This window comes from Peromyscus eremicus, chromosome 13 (assembly GCF_949786415.1).
Source record: "Peromyscus eremicus chromosome 13, PerEre_H2_v1, whole genome shotgun sequence".
In the NCBI taxonomy this organism is placed as follows: Eukaryota; Metazoa; Chordata; class Mammalia; order Rodentia; family Cricetidae; genus Peromyscus; species Peromyscus eremicus.
The window spans coordinates 23,212,808-23,238,209 of record NC_081429.1 but is presented as its reverse complement, the minus strand read 5'-3'; the positions used below and the strand labels follow the sequence as shown (position 1 = coordinate 23,238,209).

The 25,402-nt window shown below is 45.7% G+C and overlaps 1 protein-coding gene across 1 annotated transcript in view; it reads left to right on the top strand.

Moving 5' to 3' along the window:
* Arhgap28 (Rho GTPase activating protein 28) overlaps positions 1–25,402 on the top strand; it is a 69,043-nt gene that overhangs the window by 30,061 nt on the left and 13,580 nt on the right. Inside the window, exons 5-14 of the mRNA XM_059278411.1 lie at positions 2,097–2,181; positions 4,507–4,649; positions 5,547–5,712; positions 5,815–5,906; positions 8,988–9,065; positions 14,170–14,332; positions 18,035–18,117; positions 20,434–20,631; positions 21,271–21,384; positions 24,230–24,283. Of these exons, the coding sequence (XP_059134394.1) occupies positions 2,097–2,181; positions 4,507–4,649; positions 5,547–5,712; positions 5,815–5,906; positions 8,988–9,065; positions 14,170–14,332; positions 18,035–18,117; positions 20,434–20,631; positions 21,271–21,384; positions 24,230–24,283 (1,176 nt within the window). The remainder of the gene's footprint in view (positions 1–2,096; positions 2,182–4,506; positions 4,650–5,546; positions 5,713–5,814; positions 5,907–8,987; positions 9,066–14,169; positions 14,333–18,034; positions 18,118–20,433; positions 20,632–21,270; positions 21,385–24,229; positions 24,284–25,402) is intronic.

Sequence of the window (25,402 nt, the reverse complement as noted above, 5' to 3'; positions counted from 1 at the left end):
ATTTTCTCTTGCCATACTTTTCTCAGCAATACAGTGTACCAGCTATTCACATGACACTCACACCATGAGGTGCTGTGCACAATGCAGGCTTGTCTAACGTGGTCAGGAAGATATGCATAGGCCACATGCAGATTCTATCCTGGTCTGTAAGAAGGACAATCCATCACTTTTGATATCTGCAGGAGTCCCGGGCGCCAATCCTTGCCTGAGGATCACTGGTGGGCAGGTAGAATTATGTTAGTCTCACCTGGATTCCCCTGCTGTAGCAGGAGACTGCCCCTTTGCTGTGTTCTGTTCCACAGTCTCCTTTGAGTGCCAGCCCTCCAGTGACCTAAAACCTTCCACGAGGCTCCACTTGTTAAAGTGTTCACCACCCGCCAATAGTGCTAAGTGGAAGATCAAGACACGGGCATCTGGAAGATATGTCCTATCAAAACTATAGCCGGAGCCGGGCAGTGGTGGCGCACGCCTTTAGTCCCAGCACTCGGGAGGCAGAGCCAGGCGGACCTCTGTGAGTTCGAGGCCAGCCTGGGCTACCAAATGAGTTCCAGGAAAGGCGCAAAGCTACACAGAGAGACCTGGTCTTGAAAAACAAACAAAAAAACTATAGCCAGGGGTGTATAGGTGTATATGCTGTAGTGTTTGGCTTTGGAGCCACCAGAAATATGACTGATACTGAACTACATGACCCTCGACTTCTGTCTTTTCGTCCAGAAACTGCAGTGTACAGGCATCTGCATTTTGACAGTTGGCTGTCTATTCGCATGTGATTTATACAATTAAGAGATTTGAAATCTCGTTTGAAGCAAAACCAGGAATCAAAAGAAAACACGAGGCTGGGAACAGGAGACTCCCCTCTGCAATCAGCAGCGTACGATAAAGGGTCTTTCATGAAGCAGGTGTTCGGTGATTGCTAAATAAATATGAGAATAAAAGACCTAGCATCAGGGTCTTTGGGGAAAAGGACAGATTTTATGTGCGGCTAGCATATAAAAGGTTCTTGATAGAATGGCAATTTCTTGAAGTCACACATGTTCACAGATAAAAACTCCATATTAGAATTTTTATAGAATACATGGTTTGCATGTAAAGTTTTTGGTAGAGTTTCTGAGTCAATTTTTTTTTAAACTGGTACCCTTCCAGACATGAGTAGAAACTCACTTTGCAGAACTCTATAAAGAGAGATAACTCAGCTTCTGATGGTACAAGTGGAGTACAGAGCTGTGGCAGAATTTTTTGTGAGGAAGGAGCCAAGTTAAGAAAGGAAATTGGATTATAAGAGATAATTTATTATTTTAGAGTTTTATTGTTGTTGTTTATGTGTTTGTTTTGAGACAGGATCTTACTGTGTAAACCAGGCTAGTCTGGAATCCACTATGTAGACCAGGCTAGCCTAGAACCCTCTATGTAGACCAGGCTAGCCTAGAACCCTCTATGTAGACCAGGCTGACCTGGAACCCTCTATGAAGACTAGGTGGGCCCAGAACCCTCTATGTAGACCAAGCTGGCCTAGAACCCAGTGTGTAGAGCAGGCTGGCCTGTAACTTCGCCTGCAGCCTTGCCTCCTGAGTGTTGGGATTACAGGCAGGTACCCACCACATCTGGAAAGATGGTTAACTTTTTTGTTAGCTGTTACTACTCCATACTTCACAACGCAAGAGTTGATATGTTAATATTAGCAATATAACTGATATAACTAAGACAGAATGCATCCAGATTAGCAGGCAGTAATTATCAAATATACATCCTCAAACATTCTAATTTTATATCTTAGCAGAAGCTGCTAAGCATGTGAGCTAAGAAGACAGAGTTAGTTATGAGGACTTCAGCATAGTTCTTTGAGAAACTTGGGTAAGCCACATCCATATAAACTAACTAGAGAAACAACCGTGGTCACTGCACACCATTTGTGAAACCAGGAAGTATGTTTGTGAAAAATATTCATATATTGCAGAACATAAACCCAACTGAGATGAAGCGTCAGGCTGGAGAGATGTCTCAGCTGTTAAAAGCAAGGCTTATACCCAACAATGTAAGAGATGAAGCATCACTGTATTTGTGGTCAATGATTTCGTCTCTCTTTCCTTGCTTGGCAGTCAATACTTGAGGCTATCCCGGATATTCCCGTTCACACCAACGGATCTGCAGATGCTGAACCGTCAGTTCCAAGTGCCTTGAGTGGTGAGTGGCATGTCCCCTGGTGAACTTACGCTGTGCCTTCTCCTTTGGGGTCTGGCACTCAGCGCAGTTAGCAGTGAGTTTCTTTTTTATTATTTAATACATTGACTTTTAATGTTGACTGTGTGTCACCATAAATGTATACGTAGGACTTATTGGTTGGGTACCTGTGGTGATGTTTCAATGCATACGTACATAGGCTAATGTCTGTATCAGGCTGAACTTATCTAACTCTTAAACACATATCATTTCTTTGTGGTAAAGCTTCCAAGTTCCTTTCTTGCAGGTGTTTGAAATGTGAAGCACATTATTGCTATATCTCCAGTCGCCATGCTTGGCGATAGTACCTCAGAACTTTTTAGTCTTATCTCACTGTGGCCCGCTGCTCATCCATACATCTCTCCCCATCCTTGCCTCTACCCAGCAAGATGTGTGTTATGATTCTCTTGTTTCCAGCACTCCCTCCCTCACCTCCAAACAGCCCATTTTGTTTATAATGGACAGTGTTAACCACGCTAAATGGGAAGGGAAGTTTTCCTTCACTCCCAGCACGTGAGGTAGGAGCGCTTCACTCAGGCAGTGGCTTTGAGTTAGGCCTCCCCGTAAGCGCCATGATGTATCCAGATGTTACAAGGAGGCTAAGCAGCAGCCTCATCCAAGGCTCCCAGTTACTGAGGAAGTGTGTGTTAGCCCTCCCTGAGCTGCTTCTGACACACAAACTTATAGGGCTGACTTTTATCTCAGCTTCTGCCCTTGAGACACTCAGAAAGGGATCCTCTTGCTCCAAGGCCGGCCCGCAAAGCCATGCCTTTGTGATTCCTGTCTTTTGAGAAATGTGCATTCTCATTTTAGAGAAACACAGCCTATGCTTTGACCATTCACATCCAAATGCAAAGTAGACTTGATGAAAGTATTCTAGAATTGATCTTGGTGGTAGTTGCCAAGCTATGACATTAAAAGCCATTGCCTTCATGCATCAAATGATGAATTGCCTGACATGCAAATTGTTTTTCAATAATGTTGATACTAAAAATAAAATAACCAAGAGGAGAGACTTGCCAGAAATGCTTTCCCATCGGTCTGTTTACCGCCTGTGATCTAGGAATCACACCATCAGAGACAGTGCCCACATGCAGTGGCCCAGTGGCTTGGAGAAGTGGCCCAGTGGCTTGGAGAATCTGCCTGCTTGGTCACTGATTTCCAAAGACTCCATCCTAGATCCACAAGAAGTCCAAGCACTGTTTAACAACCTTCCTCTGTGCTGAGTACAAGCCTGCCTCTGCATAAGTGAAAAACCATGACCTTCCCTCCCTCCCTCCCTCCCTCCCTCCCCCCCTCCCTCCCTCCCTCCCTCCCTGCCCCTGCCATTTCCTAACTCCACTCTGCAGCCCCTCACCGTGTTTCAGCTAGTGTTCATATTCGGAATTATGGTGCATTAATTTATAAGCTCTCCACACCTTGTAATATGAAAGCAAGCTAGCCTCTTATTAATCTGACTGATGAATTCCGCCTTTTGTCATTTTGGACTTCTTGAACTTTAATCAGGGTCCTAAGAAGAAAACAGAAGAAAAAGCCTGTTTGTAATCAAATAATTCTTTACTTTGCGCATAAAAACGTTTGCCAGGCAGAGAAGGAAGGTGTTGTGTCAAAATCGTACTCAGAACTCAGAGTCTAGCGTTGGGCCAATGCTCTGTGCCAAGGAGTCATTTGCTCTCATTTGCAGCCTAGCTTGAGAAAAGGACCACTGCGGGACATTCCTGTCACCATCTCCCAGTCAGGGGCTTCTCAATGTGCACTATGCAAGGTTAGACCAATATCAGATTACAGCAATCCAGACTAACTCTGCATACCCAGCAGTGAGGTCCACACTGGATAATCTTAAAAAGTGAGCATTTGTACTTGTAAAAGTAGAGGGGAGTTTTAGGAAGATACCCTCCTTCCCACCTCTGTAAGTTTCTGGGACCCCAGTAAGTAATGCCAGATCTAGATGGTGCTTTTCATCTCAGAAGAATACAGAGAAATGTACTCTTACAGGTCTGCCTCTAACCCTTAAAAACTTTCATGACACGTAAAAGTTTAAAACATTAAAAATTAGATTGGATGGTTGTTTTGGATGTGGGTGGAAATGTGTCCATAGGGAAGGTCATTGACACCATGTCACTGCCTAAGTGAACTCCTCCTCAGGGAGCCAGGCTCTGTTCCCCAGATTTCTGGACTCCAGCATGCCCGTGGGCTGCCTTGTAAGTATTGGTAGATTAATTTGCAGCCAGTCACATTGACTGGCTCGCTGCTGTATTACATTTCTTGTCTCTTGTTTTTTTGTTTTAGATGATGATTATCTAGAAAAGAACATTCCGCCAGAGGCCGAAGAACTGTCTTTTGAGGTGTCTTATTCAGAAATGGTGACAGAGACCCCAAACAGAACTAAATGGAAGAAGTCAGACATTAAGAAAGAAGACTATGCCTTAACTGTAAGTCAAACCTTCTACGATCAGTCTATGAACTTCCTGAGATGGCTCCCTGGGCCAATATGAGGATTGCTTTTCATCTCTGAATATACATGAGGGAATTAGCGGTGCCAGACACCAGCATTCTGTGTCTCTGGGATATGCCTAGATGTGCTGTTTTGTGTGTAGATACCATGTGCAACCCAGATTACAGGACAATATACAGGTCTTGTAAGAAGGCAGTTGCACCGGGCGGTGGTGGCACACACCTTTAATCCCAGCACTCAGGAGGCAGAGGCAGGCAGATCTTTGTGAGTTCAAGGCCAGCCTGGTCTACAGAGCGAGATCCAGGAAAGGCACAAAGCTACACAGAGAAACCCTGCCTTGAAAAACCAAAAAAAAAAAAAAAAAAAGGCAGTTGCTGAGTTGGGGGATGGCTCAGTGGTTAAAAACACTTGCCATGCAGACACGATGACCCTAGTCTGAACCCCCTTTACCCATGTAAAGATGGGCATAGCAGAGTTCATCTGTAATCTCAGAGAGGCAAAGTCCAGTAAATGCCCCAGAGTTTGAGACCATGTCTCAAGGACGGTGAAAGACAAGGACTGACAGCTGACATTGTCTTCTGTGACACACATGCCCACGCTTACACGTATGAGTGTGCACACATACACAAACACAGAAAGATGGAAAAGGAGAGAAGAAGGTGGCAGCTGTGGCCACAGCTGCAGTGCTGGCAATATTTGCAGCCTCGACACCCATGCTGTCCTACCCTGGGAGTTGCTGGTTTGCTTCTAATTAGCATAGCAGGGGCCTTCCTGTGTTCTTGAACACCTACTCACTGGTTCTGTGACCCAGAAACAGTTATTGTGTCCTGATCTCATTTGATGGAAGAATAAAGATCTTCACTGTGTATTTCAGAAATTTATTGTTCAGAAAACCAGATTTGGGTTGACCGAAACAGGAGACCTGTCTGCGGAAGACATGAAGAAAATCCGCCATCTCTCTCTGATTGAGTTGACGGCCTTCTTCGATGCCTTCGGGATACAACTGAAGAGAAACAAGACGGAGCGAGGAAAAGGCCGAGGTAACTAGCAAGCCAGGCCGCCGGCTGCCACGCTGGCCCCGGAACACCAGGACGCGTTCTGACTCTTGCTTTTTCTTCCTCCCTTGACTGTTTTCCATGCAGACAGCGGGATTTTCGGAGTGCCACTTACAGTCCTCCTGGACAACGACCGGAAGAAGGACCCTGAAGTGAAAGTTCCCCTCGTGTTACAGAAAGTGAGTCGTGTGCAAAAGGATGGGGAGGCGATGAGCGCACTGGGTGCTTTCTCTTAAAGACAGTGGAACCCTTGCAGCTTGGGCCCAAGAGTCCTCACGGTGCTTTACAGACACATAGATCATTTGTCCTTCTTTTTCATCCATTTTTCGTTACTATGATAAAATGCCTGACACAGCACTCACCAGAAAATGAGTGATTTAGACCACGATTAGGAAGGCTGAGGTTCTGAACGGTATAGTGTCACTCGGTGAAAGCCGCCTTGGCTCTACCACCTCATGGCAGATGGCAACTCAGTGCCAGGAACATGTGTGAGAGGGAACGTTCACATTGTCAGATGGGAAGTCGGTGAAGGAGAAGGGTGGAGTAAAAGTCTCCCCCTGGGCCCCATCTCATGAAGTCCTACCATTGCACTATCACAGAGGCCTACGTTTCAGATGCAGGACTCTTGAGGGACGAGCCACTTCCCACTCAGGAGTGTTTGCTGCATGCTACAGACGCTCCATACACTGCTCGGCCATCACATGTCAGGGGAAGACACCAGTGTTCTGTCTTCCGGCTTCCTTCAGATGTTGTTGATGCGATGCATGTGTTTACATTCATTTTTTTTTTTCTCAAGGCAGGGTCTTATTATGTTGCCCTGGCTGTCCTAGAACTCACGGAGATCCTCCTGCCTCTGCCTCCTGAGTGCTGGGATTAAAGGTGTGTGTCACTATGCCTGACTGTTTACATGTATTTTTGATTATTCTGTTTAAAGACATGATTATTAACGGCCTCTTTGATGAACATACCAGTGCTTTAAGAGATGTATCAAAAGCTAAACTGTTCAAATCACTCAAGTGTGAGTGGGTGTAATCATTTTATGGACTTTTTTTTTTAACTCAAAATCAAGTTAATAAAGTCAAAAATTGGCTTTCTTCTAATCAGATTTCAAGTGTAACTATACCCACTACATACAGTCAGGACAGAAAAATTTTGTGAAAGGACTTTTTAATTTTAATGCTACCTCACCTGCTGTAACCAGACACCTCTATGATTGCTAAATAGCTAGATATTTAAGATAAGGCTTATGTTTATTTTTAATTATGTGTCTGTGTCTCTGTGTGTGCATGCACACGTATGTGTGAGTGCAGGAGTGCCTGAGGTAAGAAGATGGCATCAGATTCCCTGGAGCTGAATTACAAGCAGGGGCAAGCCTCCCTACAAGGATGCTGGGAAGTGAATCCAGGTCCTCTGCACAAGCAGTGTGTGCTCTTAACCACTGAGCCATCCGTCCAGCCCCACAGGCAGCAACTGAAACGTGCTTACTTAAGTGGACACTTACTCAACAGTGACATCCAGTGGCACAATTAAAGTCCCAGCTTTTACCACAGACCTTGCTGGGTTTTAAACTGTTGGTGAATGGCACATAAAAACCCTGGCTGAGGAGACACAGTTGCTTTGCTCGCGCTAACAGTTCTGCAGTCCCTCTTCTTTCTTCTTGCATTTGGCTCTCGGTGCCTCACGCTGAGCTGCTTCCTCAGGTCAGGTGATTAACTGGCCAGTGATGGAGCAGGGAGGGTGGCAGCGACAGCCAGAAGATGCTTGTGTCATCTCTGTGCACAGGGCCCATCATCTGTAGGGAGTCTCCCCAGGGGAAGGGCTGTACCGATGATGTCATATCCTGTGGAGTCAGCATGGAGCAGCCCAAGGGGCCGTTTTCTCTCCTTCTTGCTAACAAGGCAACTGGGGCATAGGAGGAGGAGATAACCGAAGAGGCAGAGTGGGACGGGAGCACAGCGCGCGCCAAGTCCCGAGTCCTTGTGACTCTGCTGTTCTTCTTCCTCTGAAATTAAAGCACAAATGTGTGCTTTGTCCTCTGTGTGGAGGTTGGGTTTTGAGGAAAACTATCTTTAAAAACCATGACAAGAATTCAGCATCAGTTTATATGACATAGGTGCAAAGACCCAGAATAGAACTTAGCAACTAGCATTACATATGAAGAGCTCAATAAATGCTCAGCGAACTGTAGATGTATATCACTTTCTCCACTCAGTGAATGGCAGCCATTCGCCATTCTGATGGCAGATGTTGTGTGCCTCACGGAAGGCAATTTGAGGTTCTCTCTCTCAGCTGCTGAGAGGCTTCTCTTAGCCTTCTTCCCTCATCCCTGAAAGAATATCACAACCCAAGCACTGCTGTGTGCTGTTGCAGCCCCCTCTCACCTTCTGAACTTAGAAAGGTTACTTACCCCCCCCCCCCCCCCCCCCGCATGCCTCAGCCTCTTCAGCAGGGGGGATAATAGTACTGAGGGTCAGGGTTGAATGAGTGAGTATGTGCAGAGCACTGAGAACAGGCTTTGACCTTCAAGAAATGCACAGGAAGTGGAAACTTATTATTGAAGCTCATCAACACCACTATTATCATCACCACCATTACGCCATCATCATCACCACTACCACCACCATCACATCCTCACTACCATCAACATCACCATCATCCCACCACTATCATTACCATCATCACCCTACCAAAATCACCACTGTGACCACTGTCACATCATTACCACCACCACTACCATCACCATCACCACCACCACCATGAGAATCTAAGAGAGCGGTTAACTCTTACATTGCCAAGTCCTTGGTTGGTCTTCTAGAATTCTTTAAGTTCTTAGTCAGGGTCTTTGCAACTAATGAGAGTAGATTTAGAAGGAATTGAGTGCATCCCAGGTAGTGTGGCTGTAGACATAGATTTAGTATCTTTTCCTATTGATTGGGCTGCAGAAGAGAAATAATGATCTGATTTGAAAGAATCAAGTTGGTAGAATATCATAGTAGATAAGAGAACATGCCCTGTAGAGTCAATGCTTTACTTGGGAGGTAATATTGAGAAGTTATGGCAAAGATCTCAATGGAGAATTTACTCATTGGCCAATTGGAGTGAATGTTGACCTTGTTGTGTGGTCAGTAGCATTTCAGAAAACATTCATATATCAGATATATATGCATACTTAGCAGTCTACTGATTATTGCCCTGTTTATTTAGAATGCTGGTAGTCATACAGAGATATTCAATTTTTGTGATTTATTGTTGATTTCTAGTTTTTTCAGAAAGTCGAGGAATCAGGCCTGGAATCGGAAGGAATTTTTCGACTTTCAGGATGTACTGCCAAAGTCAAGGTACTCAATGTTCTCTCCCTTCCTAAAAGGTGTAAGCTAGTCTTAGTCAGTTTTCTACTGCTGTGAAGACACACGATGACCAAGACAACACTTAGAAAAGAAAGCATTTAATTGGGGGCTTGTTTGCAGTTTTGGAGGTTTAGTCCGTTTTCATCATAGCAGGGGCATGGTAGAGGCACAGTGAGAGCATAATGGCACTCATGGTGCTGGAGCAGTAGCTAAAAGCTACCTCTTGATCAGCAGGTAAAGAGGGAGAAAAACTGGGCCTAGGGTGAGCTTTTGAAAACTCAGAGCCTGCTCCAGTGACACACTTCCTCCATCAAGGCCACACCCACTTCAGTAAGACCACACCTCCTAGTCCTTCTCTAACAGTGCCACTCTCTGGTGACTAAGCATTCAAATAGATGAGCCTATGGGGCCATTTTTACTCAAACCACCACAGCCCAGTCCCAGTGAACATCATAAATCTAGTGTGTGGCTGTCATTATTCCTTTGATAGTCTCACATGGCTTGCCTTAATGCTCTTCAGTACCTCTGATTATATGTTTCTTCCATGCTGGAATTCTTAAAACTTAGAATAATGAAACATTACATTAATTCACCATCAAAACTGTTGCACGTCTTCTTTTTGAAGAAGTTCGAAATGCCTATCCCTGTTTAGGGGATTAACCTCTTCAGTTTGCTAAGTGTCTTTGGCCTTTGAAGTCATTGAGCCCATTTTTTCCCATTACCAATTGATCTCAGCTGAGAAGCATTCTTTGGCTCTCCTTTTGGCTGAATTTCTTCTAAGAATTTGTAGCAATGCTCATAACCACAGGAATACTCACTCAGCTGTTCTGAAACCCAATTCCATTTATGGAAATGTCAGCGTCTACAAATAACACCAACACGGCAATGTGAATCTGTTTGCTTTGCCTTCTTATACCCATACAGAGACAAGCTCTACAGAACAGTAGAGTCCTTGAAGAGAAAATCTTTTCTGATATATTTCTAGTAAAATATCCCTTTGTGCTTCCTGATGGGCACACACTGTGAAGAGTTCACGCCTACCCTTTAGTTACCCCATTACACTTGGTGATGGGCCTCGAAAAGAATATTCATGTGGTGATGAAAAAATGAATTTGATTATGATAGACCCATGAAAGAAAATGCCAGAGACAGAAAGGCATTCCTTAATTAATTCAGTTGAGTACATGGTTGGTGGATTCTATTCCTATGAGAATTGTCAAGGTAGATATGTAGAAATATGACAGGATATTTTCTGAATGGGGAGATAATAAGTAGGCCATGTCTATTGGATCCTCCAGAGCAGAGATGGGTTGGCATTGGAAGAGAGCCAGTAGCATGGGCTGTGGTACAAGCTTGTCAGTTCCTCCTACACTGGGCAGAATAGGGCAGGCCTGGACCATCTGCCTGCTCAGCCACAGGCTAGGTTTTCATCAAAGAATGGGCTGCAGCAGATGTGGAGGAGTGACCAGCTGAGAGAGTTAGCTGCCTGAACCTCTTGTAAATGAATGTGGCGAATTCTCATTGGAAGGGAGATGTGAAGCAGGGTGGGCTGGAAGTCATGACTCCATTCGGTGAGGAGTTGGGTCAACATGAACACGATTTCATTTGGAAGGCAGATAACCTGCCAGTGGCTCCTGAAGCGATTCTAGCCTGATTTATATCATGTTTTATTCTTAGGCATGCTTCCGAGGGAAATGTATGCAGTAATGAAGGTGAAAACTAGGACCCCTTCTGTTGTCTTAGGTGGTCAGCTGAGTCAGAGACCCTGAAGACTCAGGCTTCCTAACCAGAGTCAGACTCCATTCCCCCAGCCCTCTCTCTGCACAGATCCTCTGTCAAGAGAGAATGTTCTTTTGTGGCCCCGGTTGAACGTGAGAGCAGAGGTTACTTTTCTTCAGCTAACCGTTGTGTAAAAACTGCTACCCAAAGGCTGATCACCCTGCCAACGTGTTCTCGGACGCATCCCCAAACCACATTTAGGGCAACATCTTTCCCTTAATGAGTCTGATGGTGTGTCAGCCCATTTATTCTGCTGCTTGTTAAGCCAAAAATTCAGTCCAGATGTTTTCATAGTTCTGGTTTCAGGAAAGCGAGCATGGAAGAAATCTGGGCCAGTGAGCAGAAACCAGGAAATGTGGTTAGAGAGACAGACGTGATGTGTTGCCAGGGCCTTTACTTCCCTCCTGTATTCAAACCTTCAGTCCCTGTGTTTGTTTCGATTTGGATCTATGATGTCATTCTCTGAACTACACTTCCTACGGAACATGCTTGGGAAAGACAGTTTTTAAGAATCCATTATAATCATTCCTGATTTGTGCCAAGTAAATGACACCAGCCATTTGGGGGATGCTGATGTTGAATGGTCCAGCCTTGGCTTTGCCGTCTAGATGATTAGTGAGACTGACAGGGACTCAGGCCTGAGAGGAAGCCGCTCCACCAGAGCCAAACAAAGACATGACGGCAAAGCCAGTTCTCAAATCTGAGGCCCACGGATCATTTGGAACTAATTTAATGCTTTGGAATGTTCAATGATTTTCTTTTCAAAACAGCACAGAAATTTGAGCCAAACATTGGGACGTGTTTGAGAGAAGAAGGCAGACTGTTTGACATGTTAAGATTTTCGATTCCCCTGGTTTCCGTTGTTCTAACGTGGCTGTACATGCTTTGCAGTTACATTACCTTGTATGTAGGTTTCTCTCCCGGAGCTGGTGGCTTCGAGCTAACGGTTCGCGTTTTTTGTGAAAACGCTTCAGAAATTGGTATCGTTGTGTTTGTGCTACAAGGAGATCCAAGGACATGACTTTGACTCTGCCTGTGTTCTCCTTAATCATAGACAAAAAATAGGATTTTATTGACTGATAGATTAGCTGATGGATTGGCTAACTGGTTGATTCGTTGGTCTTCTGAGACAGAGTCTCACCATTTAACCTAGGGTGGCTGCATACTTCTCAGCACGCTGCTTTAGCACTCCCTGTTTTTGACATGGTAGATCAGAATCACGCATGGCTCAGCAAGCTTGATGGAGATCTCAGCTGTGCAGGCTCTGGGAGCATTGGCAGCATTTGAGTCTGGCATGTTGGTGAGCCGATCCTGGCAGGTGCTGGTGAGGTGAACAGACTGACCATGGCTGTCTCTGTTTCAGGCTAGAAGTAGGTTCTCAAGAGAATGAAGCTGAGGCTGGAACAAGGGGAAGGTTACCTGAGTCTGTCTAAGAGTCCTCTTTAGGGAGAGCAGTTAGTACCAGTGAGGGAGATAACAACTGTCCAGTGTTTGAGGGAAACCTGGATGTTCAAAGGCATGGTAGAAAATGAGTGTGACCCTGGTAAAGAAACATGAAGAGTGGTTTCCATTGATAACAGGTGAACCAGTAATGCTTTTCCAAGTAGAAACTTACTGTGAGTGGAACTTACGGCAGCCTATTGCTTTAACACAAGCTGCTTGCACAGTGCACCAGACCGTAGACAGGATTGGGCAGGTGTGCTAACATGTGGAAGGTGTGTGTGTGTGTGTGTGTGTGTGTGTGTGTGTGTGTGTTGTGTGTGTTTGGTCTCTCTCTCTCTGTGTGTCTGGTTTGTGTCTGTGTGTCTGTCTGTGTGGTGTCTCTCTCTCTCTCTCTGTGTCTGTCTGTGTTTGTGTCTCTGTGTGTGTCTGTGTATGTGTCTGTGTGTGTGTGTGTCCATGTGTCTGTGTGTGTATGTGTGTGTCTGTGTATGTGTCTGTCTGTCTGTGTGTGTCTGTATGTTTGTGTGTCTGTGTGTCTCTGTGTATGTGTGTGTCTGTGTGTGTGTGTCCATGTGTCTGTGTGTGTATGTGTCTGTATGTGTGTGTATGTGTGTGTCTGTGTATGTGTCTGTCTGTGTGTATCTGTGTGTGTCTGTCTGTATGTTTGTGTGTCTGTGTGTCTCTGTTTGTGTATGTGTCTGTGTGTGTGTCTGTCTGTTTATGTGTCTCTTTGTCTCTGTTTGTGTGTGTGTCTGTCTGTCTGTGTGTATGTGTGTGTGTGTATCTGTGTGTGTTTGTCTCTATGTATGTTTGTGTGTCTGTGTGTCTCTGTTTGTGTGTGTGTCTGTGTGTCTGTATGTTTGTGTGTCTGTGTGTCTCTGTGTGTGTCTGTCTGTCTGTGTGTCTGTCTGTATGTTTGTGTGTCTGTCTGTGTGTGTATGTGTGTGTGTGTATCTGTGTGTGTTTGTCTCTATGTATGTTTGTGTGTCTGTGTGTCTCTGTTTGTGTGTGTGTCTGTGTGTGTGTCTGTATGTTTGTGTGTCTGTGTGTCTCTGTGTGTGTCTGTCTGTCTGTGTGTCTGTCTGTATGTTTGTGTGTCTGTCTGTGTGTATGTGTGTGTATCTGTGTGTGTTTATCTCTATGTATGTTTGTGTGTCTGTGTGTCTCTGTTTGTGTGTGTGTCTGTGTGTGTGTCTGTATGTTTGTGTGTCTGTGTGTCTCTGTGTGTGTCTGTGTATGTGTCTGTGTGTGTGTGTCTGTCTGTATGTGTGTCTGTGTGTCTGTGTCTGTTTGTCTCTGTGTGTGTGTCTGTCTGTGTGTGTGTGTGTGTGTGTGTATCTGTGTGTGTGTTGGCAGAGAACTGCTGAACCTACTCCAGAAGAGGTCATTACTCTGCATGCTGCAGTGACGTCAGAGTTACTTTATTAGGACACCTCATTTCTCATTCCACATGTGAAGGAGTAGAGAGCCGGATGTTCCTGGTCTGACTTACAGGCAGAAGTGGGGGTAGCAGAAGGATTATGACAAAAGGAAAATGAGTTTTGTCAAAATTGAGCCAAGCATTTATGGTGTGGGGGCTGTGGTATCCCGCCCAAACCACAAAAATGAAGCTGCGGACTCAGTTAATAACGTTTAGATTTGTGCAGAATTAGCAAATTGTTTAAAGATTGCTCCTATTTTCAGGATGCCTTTGGAAATGCTTTTTAAAAGTTAATTCACAAACAGGTATTTCATCTCTTAAGCATGCGGGAAGGTTAGTGTTAGCGGTTGCTTAGGCGTCTAGTTGCCAACACATAGCTTGTGTAAGGATCGTGGGGCAGGAGGACATGGCGTTCGGCGTCACTGAGTGCTGACTGTCTCCCTTGCTTTGCAGCAGTACCGTGAAGAACTGGATGCCAGGTTCAATGCTGATAAATTCAAGTGGGACAAAATGTGCCATAGGGAAGCCGCCGTGATGTTGAAAGCGTTCTTCCGAGAACTCCCCACCTCCCTCTTCCCCGTCGAGTACATACCTGCCTTCATCACTCTGATGGAAAGTAAGTGAAGAAGTTAAATGTGCTGGGACTAAGATCGAAGGTCGATGCAGCCTGGCCTGTGTGTGTGTGTGTGTGTTTGTGTGTGTGTGTGTTTCTTTATGTGTGTGTGTGTGTGTCTGTATGTCTATGTGTGTGTCTGTGTATGTGTCTCCTCTCTCTTTGTGTGTGTGTCTGTGTGTGTCTCTCTTTATGTGTGTGTGTATGTGTGTGTCTGTGTGTGTATATGTGTGTGTCTGTATGTCTATGTGTCTATGTATGTGTCTGTGTGTGTGTCTCTTCTCTCTCTTTGTGTGTATGTATGTGTGTGTGTCTGTGTGTGTGTCTCTCTTTATGTGTGTGTATGTGTGTGTGTATGTGTGTGTCTCTTCTCTCTCTTTGTGTGTATGTATGTGTGTATGTCTCTTTATGTGTGTGTATGTGTGTGTCTGTGTGTGTATATGTGTCTCTGTGTGTGTCTTTGTGTGTCTGTCTGTGTGTGTGTGTCTGTGTGTGTATATGTGTGGGTATATGTGTGTGTCTCTCTTTTTGTGTGTGTATCTGTCTGTCTGTGTATGTATGTCTGTGTGTCTGTGTGTGTGCATGTGTGTGTTCTTCTCTATGTACACACATAGAAGCCGGAAGTTGACTTTAGGCATCTTCCTCTACCACTTGTCCCCTCTTCATTTGTTGTTTGTTCTGACACACGATCCCTACCTGATCCTAAAACTCACCACTGTGTCTAAACTGGCTGGCCAGCAGGCCCGGGGATCTGCCTGTCTCTGTCCTCTAGCACTGAGGTGATAGGTGTTTGCTACCAAACCGAGCTTTTTATCTAGGTGCAGGGGACCCGAACTTAGGTCCTTATGCTTGCATAGCAAGCACAGTGAGCCCACCTTCCAGTTCATTTCTCACCCTTTGATTTACTGCCTCACACACGTGTCCTTGCAGGCTGGCCTGAGATGGGGTGTGGCATGTTCCAGAACTAGAGCTTCCTCTCTGTGTCTCATTCCTCCATAACATCCATGGTCCAGTTGCCCTGGACCCTCTCCCAGCTTCAGGCCAGACAGTTCAGGATTGTCTACTTATCTCTGCATTGAGTCTCCATTGTCTTACACTGACATCCAGGAATGCGGGCCACTTCCCCGTCCTGAGTTCCCCGGTCTCTCCATCTGCCCGCTCTTGTGCCCCCTCCAATGCTCTAGGTGCCTGTTTGTGCTTTTCAGACACTGTCATTGTCACCGCCTGTCGGCCAGACACTCACTGCCCCACACCAGATTTCCCTATTTTAGGTAAAACATTAAGAACCCTGGTCCTCCTGGGAAATGAGCACCACAGACTGGTTTCCTCCTCATTCTGCGTTGATACCCACCAAAGGGTTTGTCGGAATGAGCTGGTGGAGTGGAATTGTGTGTCATAGCAGTGTGAATTATGTCAGGGGACCCAAGCCTCCCACGCCAGAGCTGCTCGGAGCTGCTGGGCAGAGGGTTCCAGCAGGAAGGCGGTTGCTTTATAAGTGTAAGGACCTGAGTTCCATCCCCAGCATGAGTGTGAAACACCTGGCATGGTAGTGCACACTTGCAACCCCAGTGACAGTGACAGGAAGATGTGGGATAGAGACAAGCAGGTCCCCAACGTGCACTGCCAGATAGTCTAACTTACCTGGTAAAGTTCCAGGCCAATTAAAGACCCTGTCTCAATGAAAGGTGAGGACAGCTGAGAGACAACCCTGAAGGTTGCCCTCCGACCTCCACATGTGAATGCACACACACACACACACACACACACAGGAGTGTGAGCTCTCTTCCCACCATCATCCCCCACCCACAGCAGCCAGCGCACATCCCTGCAAGGGAGACTGAAAGAGTTCACAGAAGCACTCATGCTTCTCTGTAGAACTTGGAGAGGGAAAATCATTTCACTCTCGGTGATTGATGTGATACCAGCCAACTGTGCCGGAAGCTCAGAGTTCTGTGCCGGTGACCAGTGGGGAAATAATGGCCTTTTTTTTTTACCCCCTGAAGAAAGCACACATTGCGATGAGATTTTGTGAAGCCATGAACATACGTATGTGCGTGCATGTGTGTGTGTGTGTGTGTGTGTGTGTGTATGTGTGTGCACATGTGTCTGTGTTGGACCACCTTCTTCATGCTCACATGGAGTTCAGAAAGCACAAATTATTTACCACTCATACAGTTATTGATGCTTTTCCACATTGCTGGTTCAGTAGAGGACCAGACAGTTCATCAGCCAGACTTAGGTATGTCCATGAAAAGCATAATGCCTTTCTGGGAAAATAACTTCAAGAGAAAGAAAGCTCCATGCTAGGATGCATTACATGAATTAGCCACACATTTTTAACAAGACAGTGTACGGCCAAGTTACGTCAGTAAAATGAAAAGGGAAAGTTTACCAAATCAGACTTTAATTGTAAAGGAAACCTTGTAGTTCTCTGGAATGGAAGAAGGACTGCCACATCTCATTTGCTCCTGCACCTGTTCTCTTTCCCTCCGAAGGAGTCTGGGATGGATTGCATCTGAGGATAAGGCTCTCAGTCAGCCTCCGAGTCATACAGAAAAACCACGTCTCATTTGTGCTTGGTACCAGACACACTCTTCAGAGGTCCTGTGACTTAGGATGCTCATACCAATTCACATTAGTCTTTTCAATATTACTCTAGGCCTATGATACGTTCTTTTTAAAAATTTGACATGGCTACCTAAAATCCAAGTGGATTATGCTGAGACAGTGTGACCAGATCAGTGAATGTGCACCCCCACTCCCACACAGGGGGTGCGCACTTGTCACCAGCTCCCCAACTCCAGCACACACAAACAGCTTCTCCTGTGGCTGTGGGTTCTCACTTGAGGTTTGCATTGCTATGATGCTCAGTGCTTTTACAAACAACCGACAGCCTCCAGCCACAGACTGTAAATGGATTGTAAGGGTGCCCTTCAGCTTGAGAATGCCGCAGGACTCCCGACTTCACCACCAGACCCTTTTGAAGAGGATACGGTGAATTGTGAAGGAGAGACTTTGTGGATGCTAACCCTCTGGCGCCACCTTGTGTCATTAGAGAATAAAATTCTCAACACTCTCCACAACTTAACTAGTCACCTCCCTTGACTGTCTCCGTGAGATAGGAAATAAATAGCATTGGTCATAAAACCAATGTGCCCACCCACGAGACAACGGCTGTTTCTAGGTACTGACTTAAACATTGTGTGCACACTTACTCAATCCTCCTCTGAGCCAGCCCTCTGAGCTGCATAAGATTTTATAGATGGTGAAATGGAAGCAAAAAGGGTTAACTGACTTCGTACTAAATGCAGGGCTTGAATCTGAGTCTAGAATATGCATCCTTAGTCACCATATGCTGCCGTGTCCTTGTGTACGATGTTTATTTGCTCTTGAATTGGGTTTTGTGTCTTCTGTTTGTGGAGTAAGACAAGGTCTGTGAACACTCTTTGAAAAGGGAGCTGTCATCTAAATCTTATTTAAAGCATCTTCTTGGCTACCTGCCTATAAACAGGCATCATGGGATTGAAAGGGGGTGACAGACTGGAGCTCCTGTCCAAATGAACAAATTAACATTGTTGAGCTCCAAACCGGAGTCCTTCCCACTCAGCTGTCAGAGCCCTCCTGCGCCACCAGATGTTAGCATGATTGCTGTCAGAACACATCAGCGTGGTTCCGAGCATGTGATTATTTCTGTTGTCTCCTTAGGAGGGCCGCACATCAAAGTGCAGTTTCAAGCCTTGCACCTCATGGTCATGGCCCTGCCTGACGCCAACAGGGACACGGCCCAGGTAAGCGGCATCGACCTCATCATCTGTCACGGGGCTCACCTGGGGAAAATAGACGCATGACCACTCACAGAACCATGTACATGATGCAGTCCCACTGCCTTGCATGTTCCTGTTCCCAGTATTGTCGTGTTGAGGGAGACACGGAGAATGGAAATTCTAGAACTCTCTTTGACCGTTAACATCTAGTTCCCTCAGTCCAATTGGGGCATGGTGGGTGTCTAAACAGCTGCCAGGATCAAGTGTGGGGAACAGGAGAGGTAAAGATGAGAGGCTATGCAGATCAGGTCTAGAGTCAGTGAGAACAGTTATCTGCTCTGCAGTTCTGTGACCCCTTCCAGCCTGGTGGGAGAGCACTAATGAGCCTTTTAGGAGAATGTCTGAGATCACTGGGCTACGAGATTTCTAAAATATTCCTGCCTTAGAACAGACACACACAATATAATTTAAATAGTTCTAGGTTTGAGGAGTTTTGATATCACCTGGTAGAGTCTGGTCATTTTCCAGATGGGAAAAACAACACCCAGAGAAGGGATTTCCCTGCTGACAGCGTGACTGGTGGACCCACGTTCATAGTTCCTCTTCCCTGACTTCCCTTCCTCTCAAATTCATTTCTTTGTTGTATGTTAGTAGAATGTGAGTGTTTCTCTGGTGGTTTTGAGGATGAGTGTGTATATCTTAGAAAGCTGATGTCCACAGAGCAGCAGGCACTTGGAGCCTTTGACATGAAATCGAAGTAAGATGAGTTGTTGAAAGAGCCCTTAATTTTAAGGCCAGTCCATAGAATGCAGAAAACAAAGATGTCAGATTGCTTTCTATCAGCATGGTTTGGGGCAGAGGTTGGGGGGTGGGGGGTAGATACCTTTCCCCCACAGAGTGGGAACACTTCTGTAACCCCAGCCCTTGGAATCTGAGGCAAGATGATTGTTGAAAGTTTCAGGCCTGTGTAGACCGCATAGTTGGACCTGGTCATCTAGCATGTCCCCACATCATAAAACACAGCATTATCTTACATCCTCAGTGCAAGGGTGGGGCCAGCAAAGCATAGAATGTCAGTTTTTAATATCACTCAATATTTTCCTCTGGGCTTTCCATCCTCTTGGTGAAGGGCCAAAGGTTCTCATAAGTGTCTGCATCTTGGCGGTGTAGTGCACTTTAAAAATCACCAAGCTTCTCTTTTAATGCTCACAAAAGCTGCACACAGACACTTGCTATGCCAGGCGAAGATGCCATAATTAAAAGGCAATCAGAAGAGCCAGGCGTGGTGGTTCATGCCTGTAATGCCAGTGCTCAGGAAACTGAGGCAGGGGGACCACAAATTGAAGGCCAGTATGAGCAACAAAACAAGTTCATGAAAGACAGCAGAAAGATGGTTATGTCTAAAGTCATGCTTTAAAACGTTCATTTGTGCTGAGTATGGAGAGGCTCCCGGTGTTTAAACGGCTTTTCGTTTCTCAAGGAAACAGTAAACTGGTCTCGGCAGTGGGCCTTTCAGTTAAGGGTGTTTTTACTTAGAGAATTATTTTTCTTCCTCCATAACAAAACTGCATTTCGTTTTGTTTGAGCTGCTGTGTTTTCTCTCCCTGGTTGATGTTTAATTTCAATATTTGTCAAGCTTGTTTAGTATAAAAATTAAGTCTGTTATCTGTAGACTCCATGGTAATAAGCCCATAAGAAGGGAATTACTTTATGAAACAGACAGTTGAATTAACTGCTCTCTTTTCTTCTTCTAAGCAATTGAAGGGGACATAGGACACGTTTGCTCATACTTGTTGTTGATTGGTTTTGCTCTTTTGAGGGGCCTGCCACCCAGCTCCCAAATATATCACACACGGAGTCTTATTGTTACTTATGGATGTCTGGCCTTTAGCTTGGCTTGTTTCTTCCAGCTGTTCTTAAGCTAAATTATCCCATATAATTTTCACTCTTACTCCGTGGCTGGTTGTGTGGCTGGATGGTTGACCCCTAGTATCCTCTTCCTTCCTTCGCTCCTCCTTCCTTTCGTCCCAGATTTCTCCTCCTATTTATTCTCTCTCCCTGCCAGCCCCGCCTATCCTTTCTCCTGCCTCACTATTGGCCATTCAGTTCTTTGTTAGACCATCAGGTGTTTTACACAGGCACAGTAACACAGCTTCACAGAGTTAAGCAAATGAAACATAAACAAAAGCAGCACACCTTAAAATAATATTCCCCAACACATACTTGCCTTCTGACCCTTTCCCAGCAACACAGTGAAGGGATGTGGGAATGAGTGGTCACCATCGGGGAAGCCTGTCAGTGGTTCCCAGTCGAGTGACAGGGCTCCCCTGTCTCTTGTAGGCTCTGATGACATTCTTCAATAAAGTGATTGCCAATGAATCCAAGAACCGCATGAGCCTGTGGAACATTTCTACGGTGATGGCACCAAACCTGTTCTTCAGCAGAAGCAAGCACTCCGACTATGAGGAGCTGCTGCTGGCCAACACCGCAGCCCACATCATCCGCCTGATGCTGAAGTACCAGAAAATTCTGTGGAAGGTGAGTGACAGCTCTGTGGTGGTCGAGTGTCCCTACGAAATGTGCTGGCTGCAGGGAGATGTGAATGTCCCCGGGAGCAAGCAACTCCTGGAGACAGGAGGAGGAGGAGAGCATAGTTCACGGTTGCTTGTGCTGTCCTTGCCCCAGTCTTCCTCATCCACAGGTTCCTCAGCTCTAGATTTAACCAGCCATGACTCCAGCTGTCTTCCCAGCGTTTTGTATCTGTACTGAACTGTCCTGTTACTAGGCCCTGAATAATACAATAAAGTGATGCCTTTCACAGCATTTGTATTGGATTGGATATTGTAAATCATAGAAGGGTGACTTGAAGTATAGAGGATTCGTGCAGGTTATGTGCAAAAACACTATACCATGGCTGAGCATCCAAGGGTTCCAGAACCTAAGGAGTTCCTGGAACCAACTCCCCTTGGACACAACAGTATATTCTTTAAACGTGTTCTAAGCATGTTCTGTCTGCTAAATGGAAATCCTCATCACTTTTTTAATCTCAAGGACAAGTGTCACAGCTCCCAGCTCCAAGATAATGAGGAGTTAAGAAAAGTTTTCATAACCAAAGGCTGAATCTGCCAGGCTGCTTTTGCTCAGGTGTTTTCATCTACTCAACCCTTTCTTCCACAGGTTCCGTCCTTCTTGATCACCCAGGTAAGGAGGATGAATGAAGCCACCATGCTGCTGAAGAAGCAGCTGCCGAGTGTGAAGAAACTGCTCAGGAGGAAGACCCTTGAGCGGGAGGTGAGAGCATCAGTGGAACCAAGGGTGGACCACAGCAGAGCCAAGGGTAGACCACAGCAGAGCCAAGGGTGGACCACAGCAGAGCCAAGGGTGGACCACAGCAGAGCCAAGGGTGGACCATAGCAGAGCCAAGGGTGGACCCAGCAGAGCCAAGGGTAGACCACAACAGAGCCTAGGATGGACCATAGCAGAGCCAAGGGTGGACCACAGCAGAGCCTAGGATGGACCACAGCAGAGCCAAGGGTGGACCCAGCAGAGCCAAGGGTGGATCACAGCAGAGCCAAGGGTAGACCACAGCAGAGTCAAGGGTGGACCCAGCAGAGCCAAGGGTGGACCACAGCAGAGCCAAGAGTGGACCCCAAGGGTAGAACACAGCAGAGCCTAGGATGGACCCCAGCAGAGCTGAGGGTGGACCACAGCAGGGCCTTCGCAGTCTACAATCGAGACTTTCTCTTCTCAAAGGAAGAATGAAGTTATTAAAACACCACATACCTACTGTGGAAATTCTCCATAAATGGAGCACCAGGGTCTTTCTTTTGTGTTGAGCTACATGCTTTGGGGTTAAAGTCCTTGAAATGTCTATCTCTTGAAGATTGTTTGGTATTCGACTTATTAGAAAGGCTGAAATGACTCTCACAAAAGTTAAAAGTCAGCATTTTAGCCCTTTTAGTGATTTAAAGACAATCAAGTTGTCATGGTTTTAGTGTGAAGTGTCCCCCGAAGGAGGATACACTCACACTCACACAACGAAACGACAGAGCCCCCCCAGCTTGTATGCCTAGTCAGCTCTGGATGTGCACGGGACCCTCCAAATCCTAAGAACGTGTGAGCTCTAGACGTTATGCAGTATTTCCCCAACTGTTACCCATTGCAGTGGGTAACCGTACACAACCCCACTGTGCCCACAGCTCTGACAAGTTCCAAGACGGGCAACATACCGGCGGGCCATTCAGCCCCCAGACAAGTCACAAGTAGTTGGAATTCTTGGTGAGTGAGGCACATCCTTTTGTACCTAAGTCCAGGATGCAGGCAGTGACAGACACCAGGTACAGGGGCAGGCGGTTAGTCGTCAGACTTAGGCTGAGCTGAGGAGCAGGGGCGGGGAAAGTGGATGTGCTGGGAGGGTGGTCAGCTGAAGGTCGCTGTGAGCTACATGCTGAGTTCCGGGTTGATGACATTCTGAGACCCTGCCTCAAAACAAAACAGCAGCAACCATAAACAGTTAGGAAGTGTGGTTTCATCTTCTCACAGCCTTTGACCTCCAGAAGGTACAACAGGTCCCCGCCTCATGCTCTTCCGAGGCTGCATGCTTAGCATTCAGAGCTCCACAGGTCTGGGTCAGTGGTTTCAGAGTTTCTTACACTTGTCATTTTCATTCTGGAAGGTTGAATGACAAAAGTATGACACACCCGAGTTAAAGCCAAGGTCGGGCTGCCAGGTAGAAGGGCCAGGCCCACTTCAGTTCATCCTTGGAGCCTTGGTGTTCTTAGCATACAAAATTCCAAGACAGAAAATGGTGGCCGTTTCACGGGCTTGTCATTGGGATGGACTCCTATGATGTGTGTAAGATGCATGTAAGATGTGATGCTCTCCACAGTGTGGTAGGAACACCAGCCATTTTAATGCTTTGACAGTCTACAGAAGCAAGTGCCGAGAGACAGAACACTTTAATTCCATTGTGACAGGTCAGGCTTTAATGCTTCACGTCGATTGGAATAAAGAATTAACTAACAGGTTACACATTCCAATAGTTGAGAAGAGCTAGTGAGGTGTCTCAACCAGTAAAGGCCTGCTGTACAACCCTGAAAACCTAAGTTCAATCCCGGGGACACACATGGTGGAAGGAGAGAATTGACTCCTACACGCTGTCTTCTGACCCGCCCAAACACATGTAATCAATCAATCAATCAACCAACCAACCAATCAATCAATCAATCAGTAAGTAGGTAAATAAATGAATGTACTAAAAACTCAGAAAGGCAATAGAATAAAATTTAGTCACTGCTGACTTCCACCCTTGGAGAAAAACACCACCAGAAGCAGGATGTATGTCCACTGAAACTCACAGATATGTCCACCCAAGATGTTCTGTGCTCACGCAACAAATATAAATCCACTCAATCCTCTGTATCCACAGACTCTATATGTGAAGATGGAAGATGCTCTATAAATCACTGTTGCCTTGGTTCTGAACATGGACAGACCTTTTCAGTGTTGTTTTTCTTTAAACAATACATGGCAACTTATTTACATAGCATTTCTAGTGTGTTAGGTCCAACAAGCCAGCTTGGAATGACTTGAAGTGTTTGGGGATGGATGTGTACCTGTACCATGTTCTGTAGGATGCTTGAGGATCAGTGGCCTTTGGTGTGTGTGGGTTATGGAACCAGTGCTCTGTGGATCCCAAGGATGCCTGCATGAGTTCCTCCTATTTTATGTGACTGTAGCATACAGAAAACACTGTCTCTATTCTCAATCGTGGCTTAAGAAACAGCAGCATGTGCCCATAACAGTGTGCCCACCTCCTGTGCTTCTTTTGTGTGTTCTTCTATGGATATACAATAGCTCGTTCAGGCCACCTAGAGGGGTGAGTCCCAGATGGTGTCCCATTCATTTCTCTTATGATTTGAGCTTTTGTGAATAAACTAGTATATACGTTGTTGTTTTCACAATTGAAATATGTTTGCAGTTGAATTTATAGATGAAGAATTATAGGGTCAAAGGGCGTATGCACTTTATAATTTGATAAGTGCTAAAATGTTTTCCACATGGCTTATACCAGGCCAAAACAGCATGTACTTATGTTCTTGGGGTTCATCTGAAAGATGGAATGTGTTTTCTTTAGGTTTCAAGCCCCAAGACCTCAAAGGTACCACAAAAATCACCTTCAAGAAGAATGGTAAGGATTTTTGTTCTTTCTGGCTAATAGTGGGGTGTGTGTGTGTGTGTGTGTGTGTGTGTGTGTGTGTGTGAGAGAGAGAGAGAGAGAGAGAGAGAGAGAGAGAGAGAGAGAGAGAGAGAGAGAATCTGTGTGTGAGAATGTATGTGTATGTGAGTGTGTGTGTTGTGTGCATGTGTGTTATGTGTATGTGTATGTGTGTGTATGTGAGTGTTGTGGTGCGTGTGTGAGAGAGTGTGTGTATGTGAATGTGTGTGTGTTGTGTGCATGTGTGAGTGTATGTGTTATGTGTAAGTGTGAGTATGTGGGTGTGTGTGAGTGTTATGTGTGAGAGAGAATGTATATGTATGTGAGTGTGTGTGTTGTGTGTATGTGTGTGTTATGTGTATGTGCTGTCGTGTGTGTGTGTGTGTGTGTGTGTGTGTGTGTGATGCTGGGCACTGAACACAGAACACTGCGTATACTAGGCAAGCAGGCAGCCTTCTGTCACTTCTGTCACTGTTCATCTCTGAGATGGTCTCACCGTGTAGCCAAGGCTGGCCTTAAACTAATGCCACCTTCTTGCCCCCATGACCTGAACACACTGATGAGAGGCATGTGCCACCATGCCCAACCCCTGTAACTATTATTACTCTATGTAGTACTCTGTGACCATGGCCACTACGTTCTCGGGCCCCAGTCTGCCCGTCAAGCTTGCCCTTTCCAGTCTGCACAGGAAGCAATGATACAGGGACTTTTGCTGATGACTCGGGTGCGTAGTTAGGTAGCTGTACGTAGGCACGAAGGTCTCCAAAGTTGTAACCCATGTGAGTCTGTTCTGTTAAGAAGCCCAATACTGTTGGAGTATGAACTGGTCTTAGAGACATCTGAGGAGCTCAGAGGAGAGAGGTCTTGAGATGCTAAAAAGGGTGTTTTAGGAATGTAGTCTTGACTGCAGTAAGCCATGATCTCTGTCTGCGCTCCCCCAGCTCCAAAGCCCTCTATGTTGATTCCCTGGTGTAGTTCTTGATGGTGATGTTAGGATGTAATATAAGAACTGACCCCATTTAAAAATACTCTGCTTTAGTTTCCTAGGGCTACCATAACAATGTACCATCGATGGGATGGCTGAGACAATAG